General features: G+C 45.1%; 2 protein-coding genes across 4 annotated transcripts in view; one reads left to right on the forward strand and one right to left on the reverse strand.

Annotated features, from left to right (window-relative positions):
- Window positions 1-5,251: 5,251 nt before the first annotated feature.
- Window positions 5,252-12,922, reverse strand: DNAJC25 (DnaJ heat shock protein family (Hsp40) member C25). Of its 2 annotated transcripts, none has more exons than XM_039733254.1 (4): window positions 12,593-12,772; window positions 11,465-11,617; window positions 9,100-9,570; window positions 5,252-6,205 (listed from the first exon to the last, which is right to left on the reverse strand). In XM_039733254.1, the coding sequence occupies exons 2-4, from the start codon at window positions 11,585-11,587 to the stop codon at window positions 6,083-6,085; spliced, it is 717 nt and encodes a 238-aa protein (XP_039589188.1). In that variant the 5' UTR covers window positions 11,588-11,617; window positions 12,593-12,772; the 3' UTR covers window positions 5,252-6,082. The 2 variants fall into 2 exon arrangements, with proteins under 2 accessions (XP_039589188.1, XP_039589186.1); XM_039733252.1 differs by having other exon boundaries at window positions 6,072-6,205; window positions 12,553-12,922.
- Window positions 12,923-15,070: 2,148 nt separating this feature from the next.
- Window positions 15,071-18,205, forward strand: part of ECPAS (Ecm29 proteasome adaptor and scaffold) — a 57,939-nt gene continuing 54,804 nt past the window's right edge. Inside the window, exon 1 of one of the 2 annotated variants that reach the window (XM_039733225.1) lies at window positions 15,071-15,279. In XM_039733225.1, coding sequence (XP_039589159.1) covers window positions 15,258-15,279 — 22 coding nt within the window. In that variant the 5' untranslated portion in view covers window positions 15,071-15,257. The other variant, XM_039733224.1, reaches the window with a different exon arrangement.

Consider the following 18,205-nt stretch of genomic DNA (forward strand, 5'->3'; position numbering starts at 1 on the left):
TATTTTGATCCGGACAATGTGCAGCTCACCCAGGTCCAGATGATATCTTATATCCACAATTCATGGTGGTAATTTCTACGGAGTGCACCAACAGCACACACCAACCCCCTGTCAACAGTAGTTTGGAAAGATGATGTACAACCAACAGTGGGTGATTTTTCACATCCAGGAATACAAAGACAGTATTCCGTCCCCCATCACTGCACCTGTGGAAAAGCTATCAGATAAACAGGTAGATAAACTGAATGAGGATTTCAGAGGGAATATGTCCTGCTTCTCACCTATAAGGACTCCTATTTCTATGACTGACAGCAGGTGTCCTCCTGCTCAAGAGAGAGGATATAAAAGATACCAGCTGACCATGCAGAGGATATGAGAAAGTAGGATGAACAATCCACCTTGATTCTAGATGCAGACATGCAGGAATTGAAGGGGAAAACAAACACAGTGCAATTTTTTTTTTTCCAGGGAGGTTGCTGCTCTAGTCTCCAGCAGACACTTTTCCAGGCAGAATGAAGGTCTGGTCATACTACTGACCCTGTGGAGAGAAGTTCTAGTCCATTTCTACAAGATGATAGTGGGGAACCTTCACAGCAGTATTAGAGGGACCCTGCCTCTAGCCAGGTGGAGGAGAGGGATGACTGGGTTTACTGGACTGTGTGGATTCAATGGCCTGGCACAGCAGCCCCACAGGATTAAAGGCTTTGGTAGACACTGGTGCACATTTTACCCTAATGCCATCCAGCTATACAGGGACAGAATCCATTTGTATTTCTGGAGTGACAGCTAACTCCATTGGAGGCTAAGATTAGCCCAACTTGGAATTAGAGGCAAAGGCACCTTAGTGTGCCCGGAGCAGAGACTCCACGCATCCTTGGCATAGACCGCACAAGTAAATGATATTTCAGAGATCCAAGAGGGTATTTGTGGGCTTTTGGTATAACTTCTCCAGAAACAGAGGAAATTAGACATCTCTCTACCTTGCTTGGTCTCTCTCTTGGACTCTCCTGTTGTGGGGCTGATGAAGGCTGAAGAGCAGCAGGTGCCAGCCACCACCACAGTGGTGCATGGGAGGTGATGACGCTCCAACGGAGACTCTGTAACTCCTACCCATGAGGTGGATTGCTGGCTGGAGAGACAAGGAGTGATCAGCAGGACCTGCTTACCCCTTAACAGCCCCATATGGCAAGTGTGAAAGTCTAACGGGGATGGAGACTAAGAGTAGATTTTCATGGCCTGAGTGAATGCCACCTCTGAGTGCTGCCACACCCAACATTCTGGAGCTTCAATATGAACACGAGTCAAAGGCAGCCAAGTGGTACCACCACTGACATTGCTGACGTGTTTTTCTCAGTCCCTCTGGCAGCAGAGAGCAGGCCACAGTTTGTTTTCACTTGGAGGGATGTCCAGTAGACGTGGAACTGACTGTGCCAGGGATGGAAACATAGCCCCATGGTCTGATCCAGACTGCGCTGGAACAGGGTAAAGCAGCAGACCTGGAATATATTGATGATATCTGTGTTTGGAGGAATACTGCAGGAGAGGTTTTTGAGAAAGGAAAGAAAATCCAAATCCTTCTAAAGTCCATTTTTTCCATAAAACAGGGTAAGCTAAAGGGACCTGCATAGGACATGCAATTTTTAGGAATAAAATGGCAAGATGGATGTCACCAGATCCTAGCGAACATTATTAATAGGATAACAGTGATGTGCTCACCAACTACGTAGAAATAAACACCAGCTCTTAGGCACTGTGGGATTCTGGAGAATGAACATTTCAATTTAATCTGATTGTAAGCTCTCTCTAGCATGGGACACAGAAGAAGAATGATTTTGAATGGGCCCCTGGGTAGCAACAAGCCTTTGAATAAATCAGTCAGGAGATAATTCATGGTATATCCCTCAGGCCAGTCTGAACAGGGCAAGATGTAAAAAATGTGCCTTATACTGAAGCTGAAGAGAATGGTTCTTCCTGGAGCCTCTGACAGAAAGCACCAGGTGAAGCTCAAGGTTGAATCCTAGGTTTTTGGAATGGGGCATACAGAGGACCTGAGGCCTATTACATTTCAACTAAAAATGAGATACGAGGCAGCTTATGGTGTCCAAGCCACTTTGGAAGTGATTGGTACTGCAGCACAGCTCCTCCTGGTATGCTGGTTGTACAATGGGCTGGATATTCCAAGGGGCGTTCTCCTCAACACATCATGCAACCAGATGCTATATGGAGTAAGTGGGTTGCAATAGTTGCACAATGAGCTTGGATAGGAAAACTCATCATCCAGGAATCTTAGAAGTGATCATGGACTGACCAGAAGGCAAAGATTTGGGAATGTCACCAGAAGGGAAGGTAATATGTGTTGGAGAGGCTCCACTATGTAATACATTACCAGAAAGGAAGGAACAATGTGCCTATTATTTCAGTCCTTGCTGTCCTTGTGGGAAAGCACTGGAGATGGAAAGTGGCTGTTCTGAAAGGAAGGAACAATGTGCCTATTTTATTTCAGTCCTTGCTGTCCTTGTGGGAAAGCACTGGAGATGGAAAGTGGCTGTACGGAGTCACCCACAACAAGTTGCAGAAACTGCTGAAGAAGGTGAATCAAGTTTGCAGAGTTGAAAGCCATCCAGCTGGCCTTATACATTGCTGAATGAGAGAAATGGCCAATGCTTTATACTGATTCACAGGTGGTGGCAAATGCTCTGTGGGGGTGGTTGCAGTAATGGAAGCAGAATAATTGGCTGTGTAGGACTAAACCCATCTGAGCTGCTGCATTGTAGCAAGATATTGCTATTGGGATGGAGATCCTGGTGAAATTGAGTACCCAAGCAATGGGCCACTGGAGAACATCAGAATAACCAGCAGGTGGATCAGGCTTCCAGGACTGAGGAGTCTCAGGTGGACCTGGACTGGCAACTCAAGGGTAAATTATTTCTAGCTTGGTGGGCCCATGACAACTTGGGACACCAAGGAAGAGATGCAACATAGAGATGGGTTTGGGATTGAGAAGTGGACTTGACCAAGGGCAGAGGTTATCCATGAATGTGAAACATGAGCTGCCATAAAGCAGGCCAGGCAGATAAAGCTTTTTTGGTATGGAGGATGATGCCTGAAGTATAAATATAGGGAGGCCTGGCAGATTGACCATATCATTCCCCCCTAAATCTGTGATGGCGAGTGTCATGTGCTTACACTGGTGGAAGCAGCCACTTCATGGCTGGGGACGTGCTCTGTGCCTCATGCCACTGTCTGGAACACCATCCTGTGCCTGGAAAAGCAAGTCTTGTGGCAAAATGGCATCCCAGAAAGATCTGAATCAGACAGTGGAACTGCCTTCCTAAACATTCTTATAGACATTTGGGCCAAAGAACATGGCAATGAGTGGATGTATCATTCCCTAGTGTGCACCAGCCTGGAAAGAATGAATTACGTAATGGACTGTTAAAGACTACACTGAGAGCAATGGGTGGTGGGACATTCAAATGTTGGGATAAACATTTAGCAAAGGCCACCTAGTTAGATACCAGAGAATCTGCCAGTCAGGCTGGCCCTGCCCAAAGTTTGTTGTGGTGTAGAAGGGGATAAATTTCCTGTAGTGCATACTAAAAACATGCTAGGGAAAACAGTTGGGGTTATTCCTGCCCCAGGCAAAGGCAAACCCATCTGCAAAACCAATCTGCTGGATTGCTTTTGCTCAAGGACCCAGGTGCACTTGGTGAGCAATGTTGGAAGATGGGGAAGTCCTGTGTGTACCTCAAGGCAATATGATTTTAGGTGAAAATAGCCAATGAGTTAAATTGTATGATGTTCATCACTATGCAACACTCTATTACCACTTCTCTGTGTAGAAGTGGTAAAAACAGCTGCATGTCTATCACCTCATGGCATCAATCCTAATCACAGCTGTTCTGGGGATCTAAGCCTGACTTCCCTCTGATCATTGCACTCACAAAAATGAACTTTGATAAAACCAAGTGCAGCAGTACCAGGATCAGAACTGGCTCAAATGTGCAGCATGCAATAAACACCTCATACCATCTTTTCTGCTTGAAAGACTCTTACCAAGGATAAAGGCCAAAGTAATGGATTAAATTAATTCAACAAACTTTTTTTTTAATTGTGTGGATGTTTTATGAACATTTAACAGAGAGTTCTATTGACTAAGAAAATGATGTTTGTGTACCTATCAAACAGATAAATAGGGAAGGTGACAGGATGTTGGGGAGTGTGAAATTTGACATAACACAGATGATGTGGAATAAGCAGTGGGTATTGTTCCGATTACAGCTAGGGTAATTTCTTCTCAGTAGCTGTTACAGTGCTATGTTTTGGATTCAGAATGAGGATGGTGTTGATAACACAGCGATATTTTGGTTTTTGCTAAGTTGTGTTTATCCAAAGTCAAGGACTTTTTCCCTCCTTGTCTCATGCTCTGCCAATGAGAAGATTAAAAAAACCCAAACAAACTGGGGGGGAAGCATAGCTGGGACAAATGACCTAAACTGATCAAATGGATATTCCACACCAGAGAACACCATGCCTGGTATTAAACTGTGGAGTTACCCAGAAGGCCTGCGGATATGGGTACAGGAAGGGGAATGTGGCATCTGTCAGTGGCTGGTGAGCAATTGCAACATGCATCACTTGTTTGTTATTTCCCATTATTATTGTATTTCACTGCATTTTCAATTATTAAACTGTTCTTATCTCAACATACAAGTTTTACTTTGAATCTCATCCCCACTCTACCTGTGTGGGGGGAAAAGAGAGGGGAGTTGAACAAGCAGCTACGAGGTGTTTCATCTCCAGCTGGGCATAAAACTACAACACAGGTTTTTGAATATGTTATTTCACATGTTTTTGAGTATGTTATTTTAAACAGAAAACTGAAACATTTCAAGAATGTGCAAAAGGTCAGGAGTAGCAAGTTCAAAACCTGTGCTCCCAGAACCAATCTCTACAGAAGGCAGCTAACAAGGCACTGTTTTCAGCAGTTTCCTTCTAAGGAACTCACCTTTACAAATGTGATGACAGGAGAGAGACTATGCTCCCATCTTTCCTTCCCCAGTAAAATTATTGAGGAGGAATAAGGTAGCAGAACCCCTTCTACCAGCAAATCACAGAAACTCTGCCCTGGGTTGTTACAGAGCAAACCACAGACTGCTATTATGCATTATTTATTCTAAGTACTCAGAGGTCTGATCAGAAGAGATAAATGTAATGAATACTTAAGATTTAGAATTTAAAACGAATTAAGTCTGCATATATAAACTTTTATTTACATAAGGCATCAAAATTGCCATTTTTAACAAAAGGGTCATTTTTCCCTTTAATCAATACTTTGGTAAAAGAAATGTCACATTTAATAAACTAATATTCACTGGTGTACTTGTTCTGAACAAGCAGGTATAATCCAATGTACAAGATGAAAAACCACAAAACATCCAAGCATACTGTTTCATTAATTACTCTGTAGAACAAAGAATTAAGGCTTGTTTGCATCACAATGATGATCAATCATGCATCATTTATTCCCACAAAGAATAAAATCCATTTCCAAGTGAAGCAGGAATAGCAGTAGTCTTGTATAATCCCCATACTGTTTACATGAAAAACAACCAATTTGGCATCTTAGAAATTAGATTGAAAAGTAGGGGGAAAGAGAGGAAAACAGAAAATGGCTTTTGCTTCAGAATCCTTTATAGGCATTTTCAGTTTCCACTTACAGAAACCTTCAGCTTAAAGAGGAAAACCGGGACTTGTCAATGTTTGAACTAAAAACATTTTCAGAAAGACTAGAGTTATGGTTTCATTGATGATGAATATTAAGTATCTAGCAAAAATACATTGTTTGGAATAATGAATTCCACACTGATATCCCCAAGTAAATGGCATATATACATTAGGCTGAGCCTGTTTTAATAGGTCTGATTTATAAAAATGGTAAACCTGTATTATGCTTCTGCCTGATGTAATAGTTCCTGAGTTTTAGATCACTGCTAAGCCACAGCAGACAAAACTCTGAATGATGTAATGAGAAGTTCTGCAAATCACTTTCAGCAATAGCACACATTTTGTTCAGCAACTTTCAATCATCAATAAAAGTCAGTCTTCCAGGTCCTTCATTTTTCATCCACCGCCGGTATCTCTTCCATCGGGGATCCATGGCCATCTTCTTCTTTAACTCCTCCTCTTGTTCTCGCTTATACACCTGGTAAGACAAAGAAAAATTTTCGATAAGGGTGAAGAAACAGCTTAACTGAGCCTCTAGTGGGGTCTGTGTTTATTCTTCAATCATTTGCCTGCTTATTTTTCTTACAAAAGACTGGATTGCAGTGCAGAAGCAGCCCCTGACCAACACAAAGTGTTGGAGGAGCACCTGTAGCCTAAGAGCCTACTACTTACTGCCCAAGATGCTTTGTGCTCTACTGAGAGCAGAACAACCTTCCTGTAAGCTCCAAAACTTATTTTTTGCTAGAGAAGTAGATGCTCAATGAATTCAACAAAACACACACTAAGCAACTGCTCATGTTCTGAAAAGCTAACCTCGTGAGTCCCTTTCAGCACACATACTATTCAATGCAGCTGTTCAACTCCACATTTTAGCTGTTCTCCCTTTTCAAAGTCGTCATCTAACAGAAAACCACTATGGAACTTTGCAAAGTTGGGAATATCTCAAATACCTCTGCATCCAGTATTTACAGTACTACAAGACAAACTATTACATTCTGTCAAGAAATATTCTGTCACTGCAATGGAATCTACAGTTATCAGCAGAGTCAATAATCTTTAAAAAAAAAAGCCACAAAAACGCAACAGTATCTGCATTTTTATTCTGGGAGGCAGTTTATGTAAATGCATCCAGCATAAATCTCAAAACCATCCATGATTTTATCATCTCAGTGTCATGTGACTTAGTCTGACTCAAAGGCCAATTAAATTTAGAGTTCCACTGTGCATGAGCACGATTTTAAAAATATATCATGGATGGCTACATGAATACACAAACTCAATGCTCAGTGATCATAAGGGTTTTAAGAATCACTGAGAAACAGTAAAAATATTGTGAAGCTCTGTGATGTCCCTGTGTATTGAATTCCTGCTCTTTCCCATCCTAAAGCACTGGAAAACTGAACAATACTTAGAGAGACATCCCCAGTGATGAAGGAACAGACAAGCTTTTGGGGAGAAACACTACAGCACTATTTTTCAGCCTAGAAAATACATTACTACGTTTCAAGTAAGGATATGGCAGTGGTACACAAAAGCACAGCTAGCAGAACAGAACAGATTAAAGCATGATTATTCTCTGTTTCCAGTAATACTGGAATGAGCAGGAGTCCAGGTGGCTTCAAAAAATCCTCTTCTACCACCTTCTACAAGTACTGAACTCATGCAGATGGCACAGCAGAGACTGAAAACTTCAATGCATACAAGTGACCAGGTAAAACTCATTAAAGCAATTACCTACAAAGACACCATTTCCTTTTCAGAAAGTCACAAAGTTGCAAAATAGCTTGGATAAATATTACTGCACAGGTGCAGTTGACATGTCTTTGTCAGCAAAAATGAACTGCCAACCACCACAAGAGACAAGTGTGAGCTAAAAAGTCTTCACTTGTGGCAAATACTGCTCTTTCACATTCAGTGACCAAAACATCCTTAGTTAGAAACTGCATGGATGAGAAACCAGGGCAGTTTTTCTCTACTACAGGATATCCATGCAATCTATTTCTATATTAACATCTGCTTTAACTAGCAGCACTGCTTAGTCGTGGGACTTCCAGACTGTTTCTTCAAAAGCAGGCAGGGGTAGATTACTCTACAAACTTGAAGAGGAAAATGGTAAAATATGTGTTAATGTAAGGAAATAATTAGCTGCCAGGTACGTGTATGTGCTCAGTTAGGATGGGTTTGCTAGGAAACATTCTCTTATCTTGGGTGTCCTGCCATCATCCCATCTCTTTTCCCAACATATGCAGAACAGCAGCACCAAATCCTTTTCCCCTTAAGCAGGCTAAGTTCACATTCCCGTGTTTTTCTTTAGACACCTCCCATCCAAATGGCCCACAGATGTACCTCTGTGGAATAACAGAAGGGTTCTGTCAACCTGCCATACCCCAGCATCCCAAATAATTCTGGACTGCAAATTCCATGCTGTGGCTAATGTTCTTTCTCTGCTGTCACAGAATTTTTAAAAATTACATAGTGACTACCTAGTATTGACTATCCATGGCAAGAGTAGAAGTTGTGCCTAATGGTGGCTTTTATGCCATTCCTACTTGAATAGGCATACAGCACTGCAACAGTCTATGACTCACCACAGGCCAAAGAACTATCAAAGGACAGATGGGAAAACCAAACCAAAACAAAAACAAACAACCAATCAAAACAGTCTGAGCCTTCTAACAGCTTAGAAGACTGATGAAATAGGAGTTTCAGACAATCTGGGTAATGCTTATTAAAATTATTACTGTTTGGAGAACAGACAATAGTCTTCAATCTACTGTAACAGCACACTGTTATTATTGCCCTGGGACTGCTGGATAACCAACATTAGTTTTTCCACCAGGGCTACTGATAAATAGCATAGAGAAGAGATATTTTCAGTTTCCCTGAAGCTGCTGGATAGACCTTAAAGACTAAATAGCAAAAAAAGGTAAAGCTATGTAAAAGTAACTGGAACCAGTAGATGAACAGATAATAAGGAAAACACTGTGCTTTTGCATGTAACAAGAAGCAACAGCACCTGCCGGAAGAAAAAGTTCAAGGAAAGGACACCTGTAATACTGAAACTTTTGTCAATACAACCATCACAGACCCTGTCAGACAAGCCTCTAGAAACATGAAAGGACGTCCAGTAGAACTCAAATGCATGCAAATTATCTCTAGGAAAAGTGATGTATAAGCTAGGAAGTATATTGTAATGAATATGTATGATCATGATAGAATAAATACCCTACTGTAAAATTTCATAACACACATTTGATTAGAGAATATATGCTTGGGGTGTGTCCAATGCTGTAATAAAGAATGTCTGCTTTCTAATACTTCAAGTTGTGTTAGAAAGCTTATTTCCTGGCCAATTTCAGTATTGCTACCCACCTCATAGTTTTCTCGTATCCACAGCTGCCGTTCAAGAAAGGTCTCTTTTTGATGATCTTCCAGGCTGTCAAACTGAGACTGAGACATTTTCATGTACCTTCGTATGATATACAACTTCTCTTCCACACCATACTCTTGCCCTTTAATAGTGAAACAATAAATCCACCAACAGTACCAAACTATGTATTTGCACCAGTAAAAAGGAGCAAGAAGGATCTGAAATAGGAGGATATCATATATTTTGGGCTTCTGATAACCACCCTTTATATCTATTTTATTTTTAATAATGTCTTTGATAATTTCTTCCTCCTCTTCACGAATTTCTTCTTTAGACCGCCTGTTCTTGCCTTTTTCTTTAGTCTTGTTGAGTAAACCTTGTTGCCTGGCAATCTCAGTAGCTTGTATACGGTATTTTGGCACAGATGCTAAGTAGTTGATAGCTTCATTGTAACTACTCCACCAGCTGAAGAACTGTAATTTAAAAACAGTACAAGTAAAAACCATGTTTTAATACAGGCACATTCCTATCTGGGGGTTTGCCAGGAAAAGAAAAAAGTAATGCTGTCACACACTTTTAACCACAGTTACATTATAGTAAGGGTAAAAAGTGAAGCTAACAGTACTTCTGTGATATCACAGAAACTATCCCTCCAGGCTCAGTGAAGCACTTGGAAAATGGATGTATATAAGTGAATCTCACAGCAATTTATGATGACAAGGAAGGCCAAGCAGACACTGTTCTGAAGAATTTTGTTCCTGAGTAGATGGCATGCTCCTGCAAGTTAATACCAGGCTGTGCCAGCCAGTCTCAGAAGCCCCTCTTCTTATATTTATAGATATAGGAGCTAGTATACGAATATTTAAGTATAAAATTGTTACCCATTTAAAACAGTTCACTGAACATCGGCTATGTGACAATCTCATTAGTCTGGCACTGTCCACTTTACAAGACTCAACATTCCTGTCTGATCTCTAGCTGCCCTCTGATTTTCAAGGGAGTGGGGGGAAAAAACCCCAGACAACAAACCAGAAATTTAGTGCCTGAATGAACACATAATTGTAGAACATCCTGAATAGGAAGAGACCCACAAGGATCAAGTCCAACTCCTAGCCCTGTACAGCAAAACCCTGAGAGTGCTTCCTTCTGAAGACAGAAGAAGCACATAGACCAGGTGAGAGCTGATGTTATTCCCATCTAGTGTCTTGTAAATGACCTGAGATCAGGCATGGAAAACATGGAAGAAACTAGATAGGAAAAGAGGGAAAAAGTTAGCAGCTCACTTTCATTCTTGGGACATCCAAGCATGTCCCACTGATACAACTTTTTTAACCATGACACACCTCACACCATTCACTAAGACCAAGCACAGACATAAACCCACTACACAACCTTAGCAAAGGCCAAGGAGCAGAAACAACAGAAAGCAAGATGGGAAAACCAGTTTACACAAATGCTTACATTGAATTTAGAAGCATTTTGCAGTTGGGACTCCAGGAAAGTGAGTGTCTGCACTTACAAAGTAAGAAATAAGATGCATTGCCACTACTAAATGTGAAGATAAATTAGGTATTTGGAGGAATATGCCATTAGAATTTATTATTCCAAGTTCTCAAATTCTGATCAACATACTTTTATTCTAACTTCCAATATCCCACTAAACACTGAGCTATCTGCACCACAGCATAAGCTGTATCTTCCTCTCTTAAACTTGAGTATTTTTAATGTTTTTAACCAGCAATTTAAGAGATTCTAAAGAGAAGTTATGCACTTTTGTCCTCTTGTCATCAACAGCACAAGCGTTTTTACCTAAAACACAGGGGGCTTTCTTGGCCTTGTTTCTACCACCTTCGGAGTAAACTCTGCTGAACTGGATTTGCTTCTCTCCAGATTTCATCAATGTGGTATTCAAAATACACCACAATGCAAGATTCACACAAGTTTAGTAAACTCCTGATATTCAGTCCTATCATCTGAACTGATTCTTGAATTCAGTTTGCTAGTCTATTTTTTAATTTATTTATGTGTCTTGACAAACTAACACACATTATTTGGGGCACTAGTCCTGCCTCAGCTACTCTGAGCCTGCCAGGAAGTAAATTCTTCAGAAAAGATGCACCTTGTCTCAACAAAATTAAAAGAAACTTAACCTCTACCTTTGTTCAAGGTACCAAGGACAGTCAAAAATCTGCTAAATACCTCCTGACTTCAGCATTTTTATGGACACCACACAGACCTGAACCACAGCATAGAAAACAGGGCTCCTCACTGACACTTCTTATTAAATGGCACATTATGAGAGCTGCCGCTATTTCTCTTCTTGTTCAGAAACTCACAGAGTAGTACAATGTAAACATGAAATTTTACCTGAAACACGGAGATGGCACACACTGTAACTAGGATCACTATTGTGACGTCTACTTTAGGTGCCAGTCTCCTGCGGTAGTAGTGGTAGTAATGCCTGTAATACTCCTCAGGATGATCCAGCATGTAGTCATAATCTTTTCGTGTTTCTTCATCCTGCAGGATGACATGAAAAACTCATTCAGGTTTAAATTCCTGCTTTCACTTGCTCTATTGTACGTGTGTTTTACATCTCATTAAGGACGATGCTTCTGTAAAACTGGCAGCAGCCCAAGGGAGTATGAGACATAGAGGAAATTCGTAGTTTTCTCATATTCTCTATTAATTTCTCACACTTATCTGCCCATGCACATATATGTTCAGTCATAAAATGAATAAGCAGGCACTGTGAAAAGGCATTTAAAACCAGAAAACACACAAGCAACTAAAATCCATAGAGTAACTTGTTTAACTTCAGAATGGGAAGTCCAGCTGGACTGGAGTTAATAAGTATTGCTCAGGAAAAGATTTTCAGATGAAAAACCTATTAGGAAATTGTTTTACAAAACTTAAAGGAATTAGTTTACAGGGCTATGGAATCTGTCCAATGGAAGGCCAATTCAAACCTCATTGTTCTCATGTCTTCCGAGTTTTTAATCATTTTCTTCCATGTAATTGCAGGATGGGAAATATAATTTTGCCAGGCTTAACTGAATTCCTTCCAAACTCGTCCCTCCTTCACCCCCGCAAAAAAAAAAAAAAAGTTCCCTTTTCTAATCCCTTGAAGCCTTAAAACACTTACACGTCTCCTTCTTCCATTCCTGGGTTCCATCTTTGCCAAGTCACACATGCTTTGCCCTGAGAAGCCTTCCCTTACAGATCCCATATGCTACTCGAGTCACTGCTACTTTTAAAGGTATACAGCCAAGATAAAGCCTCGTCGGTTCGTTATAAATGAATAAATAAAATAGATAAATAAATAAATGTGAAAAGAACGTGTTCTAGACACAGGAGGATCTTCAACAGCACTCCATCCTCCTTCCCGCACTCTCGGGCTGGTTACGGAAGGAGGATTTTTCGGGGTGTTTCTCCTCCCCTCCCTGACTGCTTACCGGAGCGGCTCCGGCCGCGGCGGCGGTCCCGCTCTCTCACCTTGAGGGTCTCGTAGGCGGCGGCGATGAGCAGGAACTTCTCGTGCGCCGCCTGCGCCCCGCTGCCCTCGCCGCCCGCGGGCTCCCCGCGGTAGCGGTCGGGGTGGTACTGCCGGGCCAGCTGCCGGTAGGCGCGGGCGATCTCCGCCTTGCTGGCCTGCCGGCTGACGCCCAGCACCTCGTAGCAGACTTGGCGGCCGCAGTAGAGGCGGTCGGTGAGGCCCCGCGCCGGCCGCGGCAGCAGCGCCGCGCACAGGCACAGGCACAGGCACAGCGCCCACCGCCCGCCCGGACCCCCCCGCGCCGCCGCCGCCACGCGGAGCGCGGCCCGCTCGGGGCGCGGCCTGCTCGGGGCGCCCAGCGCCGGGAGCGGCCTTTTGTCCCCGTCTGTCACACGCTGCTGCCGGGCCGTTCTGGCAGGCGGCGTGTGCCCTTGCGTTGCACAGCGGAATCCTGGGATGCATTCGGAAGAGCACTGCCAGCAGGTCGATAGGTGATCCTGCCCCCTGTACTCAGCCCTGGTGAGGCCGTATCTGATCTGCTGTGTTCAGCTCTGAGCTCTACAGCTCAAGAAAAACACGGAGATACTGGAAGGGGTCCAGAGAAGGCCACAAAGGTGATTTGAGGTCTGAAGCATGAGGAGAGACTGCAGGAGCTGGGCCTGGAGCAGAGAAGACTGAGAGGGGATCTCATTAATGCATATATATATATGCAGATGCCAAGAGGATGGTGCCAGACTTTTCAGTGGTTTTCAGCGATAGTATGTGGAGCAAAGGCCATAAGCACAAGAAGTTTCACCTCAACAAGAGGAAGAACGTTACAGTGAGGGTGGCTGAGCTCTGGGACAGACTGCTCAGGGAAGTCACTGAGTCTTCCTGTCTGGAGGTACTCAAAATCCACCTGAACACGTTCCTTTGCCATGCGCTTTAGGTGATCCTTGCCTTGGCAGGGGGCTTAGAGTAGGTGATATCCAGAGGTCCCTTCCAACCCCAGTAATTCTGTGATTCTTCCGGGGAAGAAAGCTTTGAAGTACTTCCTGAGCCTGTGCCTGGTTTAGACTTGCTCCTGGCAGAGCTCAGGGTCTGACACCTGTCATGTAGGGTCGAACGCAATTTAACTGGCTCCATATTGGGAACCGCCTCCATAGCACAGAATCGTGGAGAACACTCCTCCTGCTGCTGCCCAAAGACACAATTGATAGGTGACCTCATCTATGTCTAGAAGTATCCTAAGGGAGGGTGGCAAGGTTCCACCTGAACATGAGGAAGAATTTCTTTACTGTGCAGGTGACTGCACACCGGAGCAGATTGCCCAAAGAGGTTGTGGAATCTCCCCCACCTGAGAGATTCAAGAGCTGTCCAAATGCAATCCTGTGCCATGGGTGGCCGTGCTTGAGCAGGGAGGTTAAACCAGATACCCTTCCAGCAGGGAGGTTAAACCAGATATCCTTCCAGCCTGACCCATTCTGTGATTCTGAGTGATTCTGTATGCACAGCTCCCTGAAATGGTGGCTTTGATGCGAGGTGTGCCACCTGTGATGTCCCATACCCAAAGATTTCTCCTGGAAAGGAGGATTACATCTCTGCTCTGGTGTAACCAGCAGGAACACCGCCTCAGCGTTTGACCTTTCTTAGGAAAGCAGATATGGCCTTGATGCTGCAAATATTCACCACAAAATGCTCAGCTCATCGGAGAGTATGTGCTGTTCTTAAAGCTAGAAATTAGTGTGCCTCCCATGTGGCTGGTCTCCTCCTCTGCCTGTCTCTCTTAAAAAAAAAAATTAATGCCCTCTGTTCCTCCTTTCTCCCTCAGCTTTTATATCTGAGCTGACATCATATGCCACGGGATATGGCTTTGGTCAGTTTGGGTCAGCTGGCCTGGCTGTGTCCCCTCCCAGGATCTTTCCCACCCCCCGCCCCCTGGATGGAGGGAGGAATGTTGGAGAGGCAGCGCTGGTGCTGTACCAGTGCTGCTCAGCAACAGCCAGAACACCGGTGTGTTATCAGCGCCTTTCCAATTATCAGTGCAAAGTGCAGCAAGGTGAGGGCTTCTGTGGGGGAAATGAACTCCAGCTCGGCCAGAAACATTGCACGGATGTAGCAAAGATGGTGCACAGCAGCTTTTGTCACCTTTTTTTGCCTGACTCGAGAAACAAGCTAGTGCTCTGACACCTGTCGCTTGAGCTCACGTCTGCCTTGGGACTGGCCCTGGAGCTTTCGGGAGACGTCAGCAGCTGCCCCCGTGCCGCCTGCAGGAAGCAGTACGGGAGGTGCGGAGCGGGCGCCACGCCGCCTGCTTCCAGAGGAGCCCCAGCGACGCCTCGGCTGGGCCGTGTGGCCAAGATGCTCCTTACAGAGATCACACATGGCATGGCAGAGTTTGGGGGAAAGACGCGGTGTGGTGGTCTCTCTGAGTAACCCCAGAACGGCAGGGCAGGAGTTGTACGGAGCAGCTTTATTCCTTCGGGGAATGGCTCTGGAAGACAGGCGCGGCAGCGCCGGCGGGGGGCGTGGCCGCGCAGCTCGGTGGGCGGGGCCTTTCCCGCCTGTGGGCGGGGCTCTCCGCCCTCCTCCTGCTGGCGCTCCCACGGCCGCGCGGGGGCGCCCTTCGCCGTTCCCGTCCCATCCCTGCGCCGCCGTGCCGAGCGCGGAGCCGGCGCGGCCGCCATGGAGGTCAGCGCGGACTCCGGTCAGTGCTGCCCCCGTAAACCTCCTCCGCGGGGCCCGCCGGGCGGGGCGGCGGCGGCGGGGCCGGGCCGTGTACGCGACGGGGGCGGGCAGTGGGGACGGCAGATCTTTCTAAATATAAACTGGCGGTGACAGAAGAGCGGGAGCTTGCCAGTGTCGAGGGAAGCCGCCGGGAGCAGGAGGAGGAGGGGGTGGAAGAGGTGGAGAGGGAGGAGGAGGAGGAGAAGAAGAGGAAGAAGAGACGCTGCCGCCGGCCCGGTGCCGGTGCCGGAGAGGGGTGGGAGGCGCGGGGCGTCTCTCGCCGCCTCCCCTCCCTCCTCAGCCGGCAACATGGCCGCGGCCGCGCAGGACGAGCTCAGTAAGTGCTCGCGGCGCAGGGACTCGCAGCGGGGGCCCGAGGGCGGCGAGCGGGCGGGCGACCCGGGGTTTCCCCGCAGCGGGTCTCCTCGGCGGTGGGGCTCGGACCCCGGCCCGGCCGGACGGTGACGGCAGCGGGGCCGGACCGGCCGTGGGAGGCCATCTCGGGAAGCGGAAACCGGGAGCAGCGGCACCTCCCGCATCCCCGACCCCTCCGGCTGCGTGACCTTGCGGGGAGGTGGCGGGGGCTCCTGGCCGGGACGGAGCCTGGGGTCGTCGGGACCACCGCCTCCGGGGAGCGGCCTCCGCCCACCGCTCCCGTGCGGGCGCTAGCGGCAGCGCCTCTGCCCGTCGGTGCTCTCGCCCTGCGTTGTGCGGCTGCCGTGTTCGAACCGCGGCAGCGGTGTGAGCGCAACCCGGCTAGCACGTCCAGGGGCGGGTTCGGCCAGCCCCTGGGTGCTGTGCCGGGCGGTGGGTACGAGAGCGCGGCGCGGCCAACCCTGCAGCGCTCGGCACATGACCGGAGGTGCCGCTGCCGCCGAGCATTCGAGACAGCGGAGCTCGGCCCTGCCTTCTGGTCACCTCCGAAACCCTGTTTCAGAGACTCTGGGAAAGCACCCGATCAGCCGGTCTTTGGAGAAGCTTATGGAACTTCATAAAAAGCGGTTTCTTTCCCCTTGCTTTTTCAAGCCCCTGGCTTGAAGATGGTTCTTATCTGTGAAGAGTTAATATCTAGATAGCATATGACTCAGCCAAATGAGAGGGCCTTTGGTTGCCCTGAAATAGTACTTGGCAGTTGTCAGAGAGAAAGGGCAGAAGAAATACTTTGAGCATATTTCAGCACTATTGGCTTTCACTACTAAAGAATTTCTGTGTGCTGTTTTTTCATTTGTTTATTTTTTTTCGTTGTTGCTGTTGGTTTTTTAGTTTGTTTTTTGTTTGTTTGTTTTTGGTTTTTTTTAAATTGTGAACTTCTGTGTAGACAACATCCTAATTCTGCTTTGTGTTAGATGTTACTGGAACTAGGCTGAGTGATATGATTATAGTGGTGGGAATGTCCCTTATGTAGCCAAGGTCCAGTGGTGGAGTAGAGAAGAATCTTGATCCTGCGCTGATCCTAGAACTGGAGGACCCAAATGCCAAGATATTATTTCCATTGACACCTGGGATAAATTGATGTAAGGACAGTGAAAGCTCTCACTGCTGCTGTCATCCAAGAGATTCTGTTGTTGGATTTACGATGCTATTGCGATTCCCCTTGGTGAATCCAGTCAATGTGAGATCTCTTCCTTGTGACTCCTTGGCTTTTATCTGTGTGTAATCTAACTTTCCAGGCTCCAGATCTGATCCTGCAAAAAATAAGTTCTCAGCCATGTGCCTGTTGCTGCACAGCCCTTTCTCTTAAGCTGAGCTAAAAAGACAACTATCCCTAGACTGAGATTCACATTAATAATTATATTATGTCATTCAGGTTATTTGATCACAACATCCTTCAAAAATGAGAGAGTTTTATTGGATTGCTTAGAATTCTTTTCTTTGGGTGGGAGGAGGAATCTCTTCTTGGAAATTTATTTTTGTTTAGTTTGGGGTTTTTGTGGTACCTCTCTGTCATTGAATAGAAAATACTGTAATCTTAAATAAAAAATTAATTAAAGCTAATGGAAAAAAAGTAACTTCATGTAGAGAAAGAGACGGAAACTGAGCCTCCGTGTGGGCTTGCTGTCTTTTCATACATTCAAATAGTTAAAATTCAGCGTATCTGGAAGTAAATAGTGTTTTTTGTAGGATGATGACTAGTCCTGAAATAACAAAAGTAATTACCGTTAGTTTTAAATTGGAAAATCAAGTTTCGTTGCTTTATATTCACATGGCTGTAGGAAGCTTTCATCTATAGGCCCTGTCAAACATAGAAACTCTGTGTAAGTGCTGTGTAAAGGATGCCTCTCATTTTAGAGGACAGGTTGTTTGAAGGCAGCATAAGATATGGCACTTTAAAGATTAATGCAAAGTTAGTAAATTGGCCCTAAAGCCACAAGAGTTCAGATGCAAGAGAGGCAAGTTAATCAAGTTAATCTTGAGTAATAGCAGTCATCCATTCAAATGGAGAACTTGTGCCTGGAATATTGCAAATTGCAGCATGGGTGCTGGTGTACTATTCAAGCTTCTATAAAATTAAACAATAGAATGGGAAAAAACCATAATATATTCCTCCTACAACAGGCCTTCCTAACCTTTTCCAGTCAAATCTTGTAAAAAACAACCTGGTGAGTGGCCTGTTTGTACAAGTGCTCCCTTAAGTTTTTTGATTGTAGGCACATAAGGGGTTACTGGTAGAGACAAGAATAGCACCAGCAAATCCTGACTCACTGTTTGCTGCTATAATCATACTAGTTATATTTTCTCCCAGAGTCTAATAACATTTGAACAAGAATTTGACTCCTATTTTAGTAGTTGCGCACCAGATGAGAACTTTATTCTTCTGCGTGTGGAATAGTGAAGAATTGCTTAGTTCTAGAGAGACAGAAGGGTGTGCTAGAGTTTTTGCTTTGGTAGGAACCTGCCCCTAAAAC

This window comes from Passer montanus, unplaced genomic scaffold, assembly GCF_014805655.1.
Source record: "Passer montanus isolate IOZ18808 unplaced genomic scaffold, ASM1480565v1 scaffold85, whole genome shotgun sequence".
Lineage (NCBI taxonomy): Eukaryota > Metazoa > Chordata > Aves > Passeriformes > Passeridae > Passer > Passer montanus.

What these genes read in the sequence shown, in the direction of transcription:
- DNAJC25 (XM_039733254.1), bottom strand. Translation starts at nt 11,587, where the DNA reads ATGCTGGATCATCCTGAGGAGTATTACAGGCATTACTACCACTACTAC. An exon ending in GTGCCATCTCCGTGTTTCAG is followed by an intron (nt 9,571 to 11,464) that starts GTAAAATTTCAT and finishes TTTAAATTACAG; the next exon opens with TTCTTCAGCTGGTGGAGTAG. An exon ending in GGATACGAGAAAACTATGAG is followed by an intron (nt 6,206 to 9,099) that starts GTGGGTAGCAAT and finishes TTGTCTTACCAG; the next exon opens with GTGTATAAGCGAGAACAAGA.